This window comes from Sus scrofa, chromosome 9, assembly GCF_054392235.1.
Source record: "Sus scrofa isolate SSC_HxYL_T2T_F1_AM1 chromosome 9, Sscrofa_HxYL_maternal_Yorkshire_Landrace_v2.0, whole genome shotgun sequence".
In the NCBI taxonomy this organism is placed as follows: Eukaryota; Metazoa; Chordata; class Mammalia; order Artiodactyla; family Suidae; genus Sus; species Sus scrofa.
This window is the reverse complement of record NC_139391.1, coordinates 102,005,913-102,019,998: the sequence shown is the minus strand read 5'-3', so window position 1 is coordinate 102,019,998 and position 14,086 is coordinate 102,005,913. Positions and strand designations below refer to the sequence as shown.

Here is a 14,086-nt window from a genome sequence, read left to right as displayed (position 1 = left end):
AACCCACTCATTTATAGTGACTGTCTCTATTATTTAGAACGGATAATCAAGAGAGGTTGTTCTGTATGGGCAGTTCTGCTTCCCCAGTGGTCTCCCTTCAATGAGTAGAAACAGGAAGGCAGAGAGACTGTTCAAAGTAAGGAAGGTTTTACTAAAAGGGTATCAGATTTAGGGCATTTGACTCCTGGCTGAGCAGCATCATATTGGTTTGTTTTCTCCTCTGTATCACTCTCTTGTAGGAGAGGAGCATTATTTCTTATTCTCTTTTGAAAGCCCTAGTTTTCTCATGAGGGTCCTTCCTCAAGTAGTTCATTCCTTTATTTGGAGAATTCTTTGGCTTTAGCCTGGCATGAAGAAAAATAAAGCCTCTCCCTACCTGCTGTCTTTTACTGGAGATTAGAAGAATCCATTTCTATTTGATCCTATTGTAGTTCTTTATCACATAATCACTACCCACAGCCCACTATTGTTTTCTGTATTCCTTTTTTCTTTTTCTTTTTTTATTTTTTCCTGCTTTTTAGAGCTGCACTTGCGGCACATGGAAGCTCCCAGGCTAGGGGTTGAATCCGAGCTGCAGCTGCAGGCCTACACCATAGCCACCGCAACATGGGATCCGAGCCACATCTTCAACCTACACCACAGCTTGTGGCAATGCCGGGCCCTTAACTCACTGAGCAAGGCCAGGGATCAAACCCACATCCTCCTGGTTACTACTCATGTTCTTAACCCAATGAGTAATAACAGGAACTCCCATTTTCTGTAATTCTTTTTTTTTTTTTTTTTTTTTTTTTTTTGCTTTTTAAGGCTGTATCCATGGCATATGGAGGTTCCCAGGCCAGGGGTCACATCGGACCTACAGCTGCCAGTCTACACAGTCACAGCAATGCAGGATCTGAGCCGAGTCCGTGACCTGCACCACAGTTCTCGGCAACACCAGATCCTTAACCCAGTGAGCAAGGCCAGGGATCGAACCCACAACCTCATGGTTCCTAGAAGGATTCATTTCCCCTGTGCCACAATGGGAACTGCTACTTTCTGTAATTCTTGATGCCTAGCTTAGAGCTTCACTGAGGCTCCCTCAGGAATCCACCTAACAGTGGTTTCCTCAGCTCATTCTGTTACCTCCTTCTCATGTTCTTTCTCTCTTCTAGAAATACTTCAACCTGCCAATTTTTGTTATTGATGGCTTTCCTATTTCCTAGAACTACTTTATTTTTTATGAGTATTTTTAATTTTTATTATTGTTGTTTGTACTAGTTCATTTATTTTTAAATTTACCAATTTTTAATTCATTTACACATTATTTTAGTTTTTAATTTTTTAAGTATATAATTACTCTACTTTGGATCTTTTAAAAGTGGAAACTTTAGAGACACTTGTGCTCAGTCCTTTTTATGATGAACTATGCCATGGTCTTTGCTTAGAACTTGGGGTGACAAAACACTTTTGTACTAAAATAGCAAGCAACTAAAAAGAGCACCGCCCCTTTTCTAAAAGTTATTTCTGCTACTGCATCCCCAGGAGTATCTTAGTGCTTTCTGCCTCCACTGCTTCCAGCCTCCTGACATCTGGCATAGCTCTACTCTTTTCTCAACACATTTTTCTCCCTCAGTTTCACTTACTGAAAGCAGGAAGCAGATCCACCTATAAGACGTGGCTAGTTAAGTCATTTTACCAAACCTGAAAAATTTCATTTTTAGTTTTGTTTTGCTTTTTTAGGTATTTTAATAAAACATGGAAGTTGAAGTATGTTTGTTTTTCAGTTTTTGTTCTTTAGCTACTGAGAGATAGTCATATTTTTGTTAAATAAAGTATCTAGTCCATCATGATCAAATAATATGACCAAAAAAAAAAAAAAAAAAAAAACCCCACCTAAATCCACTTTCATCACTACCATTTGGTTCATTACCAACATTCTAAAAAAATGACAAGTCATTTCATATACTATGAAATTTCCTAAGAGCCAGGAAAATTATCAGACATGAGAAACCAAGAATTTAAATCACTTCCTAGATCTATCTAGCCCCAGGCAACTCACCAAAAGAGATAAAGTAAATCATCAACAATAACAAAAACAAAAAACATTTTTGTGTTTATAAAGCAAATATTCAGTTTCTGTTTCAGAAAGCAAACCCAAAGAGTGGAGTTGTACTGTTGAGACTAATTCCATTAATGGACTAGCTACAAACTCCTCACGGCGTCAAAAGTCTAGGCTTGGGGCCAATGGATTTTTAAGGTTTATTTGGAACAGCCCACATCTTGAAAGCTACCAGAAAGGATCATTAATTTAAATGCCATCCTCTTCACACAGATATCTGGGCTGTCTAGATATGAACATGTATGGGGTGTGTGTGTGTGTCAGGTGGGCCAGGACACACACATACACAGTGTATGTAAAGCCAGTAAATTTAGTTAGGAAAGTACAAGTCCCCTTTCCTGAAGCTTGTGTCTGAGTGTCATCACCTCTCCAGTCCTTCTTCCTCAGACATGGTAGTCATTTAAGAGTCAAGATGTTTACAACAAAGTCATAATTCTGCACTGGCAACAAAAAATATTAGAGAAAGTCACCTGGTCTTTTCAAGAAGGGATATAAAAGACCAGGATTTTATTTTACCCAATAGATTATCAAAGTAATAATATAGAAAATTACTTGCATATAAACTCAAGTTTGAAAATGAATTCATGTAAATTAAAGTACTATATATAATGTCCACCCTCTGTGTCTGTTCTATATTGAAAACTCTTTACTCAATCTGAATGTCTGAAGACAATTTGACCCAGAGTGGTTCATCCTCTTTAGAAGATGCAGAGAAGTTTACCTTTCTTTTTTTGTTTGTTTGCTTTTGCTTTTTAGGGTTGTACCTGCAGCTATGGAGGTTCCTAGGCTAGGGGTCGAATCAGAGCTACAGGTGCCGGCCTACACCATAGCCACAGCAATGCCAGATCTTAGCCACATCTTCAACCTACATCACACCTCACGGCAACACCAGATATCTAACCCACTGAGTGAGGTCAGAGATTGAATCTGCATCCTCATGGATACTGGTTGGGTTCATTACTGCTGGGACACAATAGGAACTCCAAGAGAAGGAAAAGTTTACATTTTCACAGATACATAAACAGTTTAGAAGTGGTAACAGTTCTCAAAATTTCATCGATCTTATCTCTTGATACAAAAGCTCTCAACCTCTATCCAGAGATCGAACTTCCCAACCTGACCTCCTAGTAATTCAGGAGTTTCAGGAACTGGCCACTTGGTGGACAGAATTAGGGAAGGTGCCTTCCTATAGTTCAGAGTAAGAACTTGGATCACATTTCTCTTTATGGGGAAAAAACAAATATTAAAGTGACATGTTACTATGAATACTGTAGATCAAATGCTATGTCAAATAAATAGATCAAATTACTATTTCAGAATCCTTAATTCATGATATTTTATCTACATAGATACACAATGGAATACTACTCAGTCATAAAAAAGAATACAATAATGGCATTTGCAGCAACATGGATGGAACTAGGGACTCTCATACTGAGTGAAGTTAAGTCAGAAAAAGAAAGAATATAAGGTACAAATGAGCTTTCCACAGAAAAGAAAATCATGGACTTGGAGAAGGGACTTGTGGTTGCCAAGGGGCAGGGGAAAGGAGTGGGGTGGTTGGGGAACTTGGGGTTAATAGATACAAATTATTGCCTTTGGAATGGATTAGCAATGAGATCCTGCTGTGTAGCACTGGGAACTATAGTCACTTATGATGGAGCATGATAACGTGTGAAAATAGAATGTGTACCTGCATGTGTAACTGGGTCACCATGCTGCACAGTAGAAAAAAAATTGTATTGGGGAAATAACTATTAAAAAATAATAATAAAAAAATAAAAGTAAAAAAAAAAAAGAAAAAAGAATCTGAGAGTAAACTTTAAAAATCAACTCTGTTTAAAATACAGAGATTATCCATGGTGCATTTCATTGCAACTTCAAAAAGCACTTCATATACTGAAAAATACCTTCTCATATAAATGGTCAGTTAATCCTCCTAGCAACCCAATGTGTTTAGCAGAAAACATGTTATTGCCATTGTTCAAATGTTATCATTGTTAACAGAAAGTGTAAATAACTCGCCCAAGTTCATCTCGTCAATAATGAGCATGCTCTCTTTTTTTAGCCAGTAAGACCCTCTACCTGTCCCTACATTCCCAACTCCTGTCATGTGTGTCCAAGTTATTATTATTATCCTCAAATACTTCTGTTTCCATGATATCCCCACAGTGATGGTCTCTTCCTCTGACCTTATAGCACTTCATCTCCTTACCTTGAGTAAGTGGATTTGGAATCAGAAGATTTAGTTTACATTCTACTTGGTTATTTACTATCAAGATGAGCCTAAAAAATAAACTAACCATAGTAACCACCTGAACACCAGTTTTCTCATTAGTATAATAGTTAGAAAAGAACAGAATATATGCCCATAGAATTACTGGGAAATTTAATTTTGATAAAACAAATAGGAAAGAACTATGTGAACTGTAAAGCCCTATACAAAGTTACTTTTTTATAGATTTATGTTTTCCTTTCTTATCTACAACTTTTACTTTCCCTTCTTTCTGGTTGAAGGAAGACTTGATTCTACCCACTATTTGTTAGCACTTCACAACTAGGCTTTTTATACACATTTGTAAAAATGAATGAAGGACTGAATGTATGGCTATATTAATCAAGGTAAGTTTCATAAAGCAGAATTCTCACTGCTACCGACTAAATGTAGAAGCCAAATCTGACTTCAGCTTCTCTCCAATCTCCTTTCCCATTTCTTCCCCACCACTTCAGCTAACCTAAGTTTATTTCCTGATTTCCTAAATGCACCCTGCCTTATTCTGGCTCTAGGTCTTAGACCAATCATTACCGCCTTCCATGACCTTTATCTGCTGAAATAATCTCTATCTTATATACCCAGCACAAATTCCATTTTCTCCATGAAGCCTTCCTTAATCTCAGCCACTGGAAATGGTACTTCCTACTGTAAAGTCCACAATGTTTGCTCATGTCTCTCACAGCTTTTATTATTTGACCACATATTATATTTCCTTGTGCATGCATTCTCTACCCTAGTACATGTGGATCATGTTAAGATTGGCATTATGTGTTACTTATCTTTATATCCTACCAAACATGTAGTTAAATGTCTTCTATATTACAGGTACTCAAATAATGTATGTGGCTTAATGGTCCAACTACATGTTTCTGCCTTTTAAACTGCCACAAAAACAGGAAAAAACATTTTATGAAATGATCACCTACTGTTTGAAGTCATTATTAATGCACATATTATTACCATATCAAAATGGTATATTATGGGCAAAAACACATCAAAAACTTCTATTTATACAATGGGATACTACTCAGCTATAAAAAAGAATAAAATTTTGCCATTTTCAGCAAACTAGGTGGACCCGAAGTGCATTATGCTAAGTGAAATAAGTCAGACAAAGACAAATACTGAATGATATCACTTTTACCTGGAATATAAAAAAAAAAAAATACAACAAACTACTGACTGTAACAAAGAAAACATAGACACACAAATACAGCAATCAAACTAGCGGCTATCAGTGGGGAGAAGAAGGGGGAGGAGCAGCATGGGAGTAAGGGATTAAGAGCAATAGACTATTACGTATAAATAAGGTACATGGATACACTGTACAACATGGGAATAGAGCAAATACTTTACAATAACTATAAAAAGAGTATAGCCTCTAAGAATGTGAATCACTATACTGTACATTCATAAAATAGAATATACATCAACTATAAGTCAATAAAATGTTTTAAAATAAAAAAAATCTAAAAAACAAAGTTTTAGATTAAAAAACTACAAATATATAAACAATTTATAATCATATTTCTTCCATTTTCTCCATAACTTAATGTTCTTATTAACTGCAATTTTATCATTAAAATATGTCTTATTTAAAAAGTTAAAGTATTCAATATGACTTCTGGTAAAAAGAGTAAAGGGTACTTTAGCAAAATAAGCAAGGTTGACCCATTTTTAATGTACATCATTTTCATCTTTCATCACAGAAAGTAATCAAACTAATGTAACATCTACCAATAATCATCCCTGTTGCTATTATCAGCTCAGAGATGCCATTTATAACAAGGGTAGAGAAGTCTCCTCTTTCACAGATATTTAAATCACATAATCCTGCACTGCCTGCTGCTTTCATTCCTTCCTGGGCTGTTCGCAGACATAATGCACACACAGCCCACTAACAGCTGTTCTCCAGATGGACTCAGGTTTCTGTGCCTTCTCATCGGGTAGGGGCTACTGCACCTCCTTTAAAATTATATTCTTTTAGACACCAAGCCTTTTAATGCTCACTTAATTTCTCTTATTATACCATTTTCACTGTATTATTCCCCAACTCCAGAGAATTTCTGAATTCTTCTGCTGTTTTACAGTTTTTTTCCCTTCCCCCTGAACATCCCCAAATCTCCACCTATTAAAATGCTATTTTATTCAAGGCCATCTAGTGCTGAGTTAACATTAACTGACTTGCTGAGAATGACTTTTGTATCCTGAATCAGAGTACACAACCTTGAACTCATTGGTGTGACGACTGGCCCTTTCATGATTTGGTCTGTCAGGAAGGCTTACCCAAAGACTTGGAGTTATAAAAAGACTTGGAGTTATAAACTGTGATCTTTCTGAGATGACATCCATTGATGCTGAACCTGCTCTAATGCCTTCTTCGTTTTATGAACTGACTTATGCTGTTACGAATGACTCTCAACTAATGAGGGAAGCATGCTTTCACAGGCAATAGCAAAAACCACCGGCAGGAGATGGTGATGTGCAGTTTGAGAGAATGTATTCCAATTTATATTCAAATTGTATTTAGAATATGAAAACGTTGTCCACTTTTTTTCCCCAGAATAAAAAGGGTCCCATTCGAGAATATAATTATTAAGAGTACCATGGTAGGAGGAGCATGAATTGAAAAGTTAATGTAATATCGTTGTGTAATACATAAAAGTGTGGATTTTACACAAAGTAGGCAATGAGTAAATGCTTAGCAACCTTCAATCAATTCATATTTGTTTTATAGGTCAAATTAATCAGAAATTATGGTAATGTTTTGGAGAAATATTATAATTAGAGAAAATGTTGACATTTTCTAATTTACATTTGACAGAGAAGAAAAAGACGAGTAGGAAGGAAGGCGAGAAAGAGAAAACAACTAGAGAAAAACACTGCCGTCCTGTCATATCAGTGATAAACTAAGCACCATTTGTAGAAGATGATGACACGGTTTAAGAGCGTGAACACAGTGAATAAATGCACTTACCTCAGTTAAATGAGGATTGGGATTAAAACCACAGAGGCTACAAACAGTGGTTTGACACTCAGTGCATGTGTTAAAATTGGCCTTTTCTGGAACATGCAACAGAAGTTCAGTGGTATTGCAAAGAGGACAGATGGTTTTAGGGAGGCCTTGTACTGGAGTCCGCCCTACAGATGGAAAAGTTGGTGGCTGAAGAGGTTTTCCAGTTCCTGTTTGGCTTACTGGTTTTTCAGGTTGCTGAGCAGAGGGCTTTGCAGTGCCAGGCTGTTGAGAAGGGGGTTTTGCTGGGCCAGGCTGTTGAGAAGGGGGTTTTGCTGAGCCAGGCTGTTGAGAAGCGGGTTTTTCTGGGCCAGGCTGTTGAGGAGGAGGCTTTGTAGAGCCAGGCTGTTGAGGAGGGGGCTTTGCTGGGCCAGGCTGTGGAGAAGCAGGCTTTGCTGGGCCAGGCTGCTGAGGAGGAGGTTTTGCTGGGCCAGGCTGTTGAGGAGGCGGCTTTGTAGAGCCAGGCTGTTGAGGAGGGGGCTTTGCTGGGCGTGGCTGTTGAGGAGGAGGCTTTGTTGGGCCAGGTTGAGTCTTTGCAGGCCCAGGTGGCTGAGCTGGAGACTGTGGTCCAGGTTGATGAGCTGGGGATTTCAGCGTCCCTGGCTGTTGGGCAGTGGGCTTTGCTAACCCTGGCTGCTGAACTGGAGTCTTTGCAGGCCCAGGAGGCTGAGCTGGAGACTTTGGCCCAGGCTGCTGAGCTGCAGGCTTCATTGTCCCTGGTGGCTGGGCTGGGGGCTTTGCTGTCCCTGCCTGTTGAGCTAGGGTCTTTGCTGGCCCTGGCTGCTGAGCTGAGGGCTTTCCAGGCCCAGGCTGTGGTGTGGAAAGTTTTTCAGATCCAGGCTGCTGGGCTGGAGGTTTTCCAGGACTTACTTGCTGAATAGGTGGCTTGGATGGGCTTTGCAGTGAGGGTTTAACTGATTCTCCTCTTGCTGTGTCTGTTTGTTTAGTCTGAGGCCTGGCTGCATCTCTTTGAAGTGGCAGTTTTGCCTGATCTATCTGAGGAAGCTGGGTAAGCCCCTGAGTTGGCCTTCCTGCTTCTGGAGGTTGTGATTTCATTTTTTCTGGCTGCTGAGAAGCTGCAGATTTGGGAGAACCATCCTGCTGAAGCGGGGCCCTCACAGGTCCTTGCTGCTTAGGAACTGGCTTGGGTGACTGTTGTTGTAATGGAGGCTTTGTGATTCCTTCAGGTTTTCCTGGTTCCTTCTGAGCTACTTTTTGTTTCTTGGCAGCTTCTTCCTGGGAGGCATCAGGGTCTGATATCAAATCAAAAGGATTGAATTTATTTACAACAGAGGAGACAGCACTTAAAGGGTTAACCTCTGAGAGGAAGCCAGGCATCATACTAGACTTGTGCTCTTCCTTAAAATCAGTTCTGGATTTCGATTCTTTCAAGCTAATAGTGGAAGGACTCCTTCCAGGCAATTTCTGCTCTGACCTCAGTGTGTCTGTAGTTCTGCTTTTACTGAGACCAGGCTGAACTGGACGCCCAGGGTCCGGTGGTTTTCCTGGTTGCTTTGGAGGATGACTACTATCCAACTCTTGTTTCCTAGAAAAAGGAAACAAAAAGAAGTGAAAATAATGGAAATTAACCCAAATCGAAATAATATTCAGAAGCTGTTACTTTCTTACATCTTCAAAATTATGAATGTATAAATATAATTAGAATCTATTTTTGCAGCATCCTATAAGTGGCCACAAAATTTTTAATCTTTGTTGCTTTCTTTATATGGGTACAGATAGATTTTCAACACAGAGTTGAAAATAGGGGGGAAAACTCAATACCTGTTACTGTAAGTAATGACATGTTAAGATATGTAGTTAGAAAGTATAATAAAAAATAATTTACATTTACACTTAACAGAATCTTTCATAATTAAAGCCAATTTAAATATATTAACTCAACAAATCAATGAAAAACCATGTTCTAGTACATTCATGCTCACAGAATGTATCCTTTTCGACCAAAAGTTATGGTCAAAGAATGTTAGTTTCCCAAATACTTGAATTTTAAGAAGTGAAAATATTCCTTTTAAAATGAGCTTGCTGCAACTGTGTTTTGGTTTTGTTTTTGCTTTTTGCTTAATACTAGAATTTATATTAGCTACATAAGACACACAACATGACATCAGGAAATACAGGATGCCTTTTATAGTACTTGGAGAAAGTTAATAATCTATTCAATTTTACACTACTCTGTGCAAAAAAAAAGGGGGGGAATATCCATCAAATATTGTCCTTATTAAACTTTATATAAAATTATGTAAGAATTTCTACTTTAATTAGAAAATCTTGCGAAGCAATTCTATCTTCCCTGTGGAAGAACTGGGTTATATCATTCAATTATTTTTCCAATAGCATTCTTAATCTGAGATCTCTCAATACAACAAGAAGATGCTTAAAGCATCTTGAGATACAGTCTGATACACAAATAGCAACAAGCTGATTGTGACCCTGTTTTTGAAAAGTACTGTTTCTTTTCTTTGGATGAAGAAAATACATAATTACCTCTACTTAATGTTTTCTGCATTTACTATGACCACTGGTAGAGTATTAGATATTATTTTTGACAATGACTTAGAAATGTAACAAGTAATTAATTTGCAACATTGCTTTTAACTCACAAATACACAAGATGAATTATTAAAGCTAGTTTTGGAAACTTGATCAATTTTAAATGACTATGATTAAATAGTTAAAATACTCATTTTTCATATACACTTTTAGTTAAAAATCAAGTATATTAATTTTTAATTATGCTATTCTTTACTGATAAAGTTGCAACTAAAATGAACATGCTATGTTAAAATTTTGGGGTAAATCAAATTATAAGTATTTGATATATGTAATGTCAATTTTAGAAAGGGTTTCTTTTTAATTAAAAGAAAAAAGATAAACAGGATTCAGTAGCACTTAAAATATGAGATGATAACAATAAAGTTCTATACGTTTTAATTTGTTTTGTCAAAATTTACCTACTAATGGACCAAACTATACCTTTATTTCAGGTCATCTGGTACTTAACGTGAATTAAGTTTCTGAAATTCCCTTAATGACAAAGAAATGTAATTTTCTAATAAGAGAGGAATAAGCAGAATTCTTAGTTCTGGGAATTTCCTCCAGGAAAAAAAGTTATAAAAACTTTAGTTACTACTATGTCTCTGAAGACTGAAAAATTAGGAACTAAAACTATTACCCTGGTTGATTCCAACAGTTCTAAGATATTTCTTTAAAACACACAGCTACATATTTCCATTTGGGGAAAATAATTTTGAATGTTTCTTTACAGCCCTCTCCATGTGCTTCCTTCTATATGAAAGACAGAAGAGCCATAACAAATAAAATAGATGATCTTCACATTATTCTAGAAATGTCCCATACTCAATTAATAAATTTTACCACCCCCATAAGGGGCACATGCTTAAGAACTATGTTATAAAAGGGACTACCCTACCAGTAGTTATTTAGGCATTTTATTGAAGAAATCTATATTTAAACAGAGTACCCCAAAAAACTATTCTTAACTAAATTGTATGGTCTTAAAAATACTATTAAATGTAATCCCTGGTTTTGTGATAATATATCACTCAAACCAACATATGTACAAATCAAAAAATAAACATATCGAAATACCAAATATGTGTGACAACAATAAACATCGAAAGTTAAGCAAGCCACTTGCATCAGAAATTATAACTGCATGTACTTTATAAGTATTAAGTTGTATTACAGAAGCCCCCTTGTGAAAATATATATTGGCTCTAAAGACTATAAATGAAATCTCATTTTAGGTGCCATAATTATGTAAATAAACCTAAGACATGGAGATTTGGGAGGAAGAAAAAGAAAAGACAATCACTAAGAGAGGATATGGACTTAATACCAAAAATTTAAAAGTATCTTAGCTAACTCTGGTCTTTTGATGAATTTTTGTTTCGTATTAACAGTTGTTCTGTTAAAAAGAATGACTAAAATGCAATCTGTGTCTTGTGTACTAGACTGTGAACTCCTAAGGAGAGAATGTGTTTTACTCTCTTTGCATTACTAGAACCAAACCTGGTAACTAGCAGATAAGTATTAATATTTGATGAAACAATGAAGAAACAATTGAACAATAACAGTGAGTGAACAAATGAATGAACATATCGGGTTTTTGTCTCACTCTAGATTAATGTTTCTTGAATTCTTTTCACTTTAAATTCTTTTACAGGTTTTCTGAGATATAAATGGAAACATCCTATATTCATTTTAGAACCCAGACTTGGCTTGCTGCTCTAGGAAGACAAACAGTTGTGGAGGTGTCTACCTAGTGGGGGAGGCCTAAAGGCATGCTAAAGAAAATAACCAATTCAATAGAATTCTTATGAAATAGTCTACTAATCAGAAGTGTTTTTAAGTAAAGCTCTTCTCATATGAAATATCAGTGATTCTAAATAGGATGAGTAGACGAAATTATAAATTTGGATTTCCCTGGGTCGACAATGAATTAAAAATACATGAGCATTTCATTTGTAAGGTGTAACTTCTAGCCTGTAATTACCCATGTTTTATACAACCTCTCTTTTCATTTTTTCTTATCATTCTCAGATTAGAATTTTTCTTTCACAGGTTAACAGAAAAATTCAGCTACAAATGAGATAAACATGAATAACTCTAAGAATACAAAAGCAGTTGGAATATTAAGATATATTTTAAATGTAACACAACAAGCAATGACACTTGACAGTGTTTAGTCATAAAATTTTATAATACTAGAGATATAAGCAACTCTAGGAATGTCTATTCATTACTATATTGTAGAGGATACTAGGACTTAGGCTAAAAGATTAATTTAAGGTTATAAAACTAGTTTAGTTACAGGAATCTTATGTCCTAACTCCTGGGTGTGGTGAGGGCAGGATTTCCACGAGATGGCACTGACTTCCATGTAAAAGAATACAGATATATCAAAATAACTCATAACAATGAATAATTCAATATACATCTTGTCTGCAGCCATCATGGCCAGTGCCATTCACTGTTGATATTAATATTACTATTCTTTATACCTATAGGGTACCTTCAAATTAAAATCTGATCAAAAATGTCCCTGTCCATTTTTAATTGATCTTTACAATGGCTCTACAAGATAGGTGAGGTAAGTGTCACTGCCTTCTTTAGATGCAAAGGAAACTTAGGCACATATAACTAAGAAGCATATATAATTTTCCATGAGTCAGTCAAAATTAATAGAATAAGGTCCCTGGGCTCTCAACCTTTATTTCATTAAAAAAAAATCAAATCCCACTATGACTAATTCACAGAACTTAACCTCTTAAAACTTGAAATAATTTGGATATGCTTTTAGAAATTTACTTAAATTAGTATATTTCTAAAAACCTAAATGATAAACCAAGTATTTATTTGGTTATCACATATAGGGATAATTAATTCTTCCAAAATGATTTACCTTATAGAAATCTTCAGTAAAATATAAACAGATTATAAAAATCAAACATATATTGATTATATATTTTGGACTAAGCTTTCAAAAATTACTATGTAGGCCACAGATAACCTACTGATAAGAACTCCACCATAACGAAATTACCGATGGAGAACTTTAAAAGTATGCTAATATAAATACTGCATAAAACACTGTATTTTCATAGGCTGAAATACCAATTTTTAGCCATCCTCTGAACAGGAGTAAGGAATTTAAAAATCAAAGCTTGCACATTTCTTGATATTTGTAGCCAGCATGCTAAACCTGTTGCTTGTGTCTCTTAGGAAAAACTGTAGAAGAGCTGGCATACATTTCTAAAAGGTTAATAAAAGTACTGTACATCATTATTAGCCTATAAAAATCTGGCATATGAACATTCAAAATTTTTTCTAAGTCGGGCTTTAATCAGTAAACAAAAATAGTACATATCATAAACTCTGTTCTTAAGGGAATGGATAAGAAAGGCTTATTAAATCCCTCACTAAAAGGATATTTCCCAAAAAGAAAACAATATATTCAATATAAAAAGCTAGTTTTTACTAGTAGTATGGGTTCCCCTTCAAGAAAATATGGTTTTCACCTGATGGATTTTATCTATTTAAGATTTTATGTGAAAAATAGTTACTATCCACAAAACATTTTATATTTATCCTATACTAAATACACTATAGATACCTGATAAATTATATGCATGTGCTTACATTAGATTCTAAGTTAAAGTGTTTTTATTTTATGAAGTACATGCTAAGAGTCTATGGCTATATCCAGATCTTTCATATTTCCAATATCTCTAATGAAAATTGTAGGTTATCATAAAGCAGGAATGGTTTCAGCACCATGGACAGAAAACTAATCTGTAAGGGAGGGTGCAAAGTTAAAGAGTTTGTTTACAATAATAAAGGCAGGGCAGGCACAATGATTACACCCTCTTAGTACTCTAATTAGCAAACAACTAATTTATTAGGATAGAGGAAAATGGAGAGCTAGAGAGGGAAATGAATACGTTAATATTACAGATTAGCTCTTAATTGCCTGTGCAAGTTGCTGGTCGCTATGTCTTTAAAAGTATGCATTAGAAACTAATTTTAATATAATACAAATTCTCATGTTCTTCTATAAACTGTAAGACATTTTTCCATATAAAAGAGCAGCGGTTTAAAAAAATAGCATATGCTAATTCATAAATACATGTATAGCACCTGCACTGCTATGACCAAA

General features: G+C 35.7%; 1 protein-coding gene across 18 annotated transcripts in view; it reads right to left on the bottom strand.

Annotated features, from left to right (window-relative positions):
- PCLO (piccolo presynaptic cytomatrix protein) overlaps nucleotides 1-14,086 on the bottom strand; it is a 397,307-nt gene that overhangs the window by 382,041 nt on the left and 1,180 nt on the right. For all 18 annotated transcript variants that reach the window (XR_014816013.1, XM_084977292.1, XM_084977293.1 and 15 more), the window contains exon 2: nucleotides 7,351-8,932. Coding sequence is in view for 17 of the 18 variants with exons in the window: in XM_084977292.1 (XP_084833418.1) it covers nucleotides 7,351-8,932 (1,582 nt within the window). In the remaining variant the exon portion in view is untranslated. The remainder of the gene's footprint in view (nucleotides 1-7,350; nucleotides 8,933-14,086) is intronic.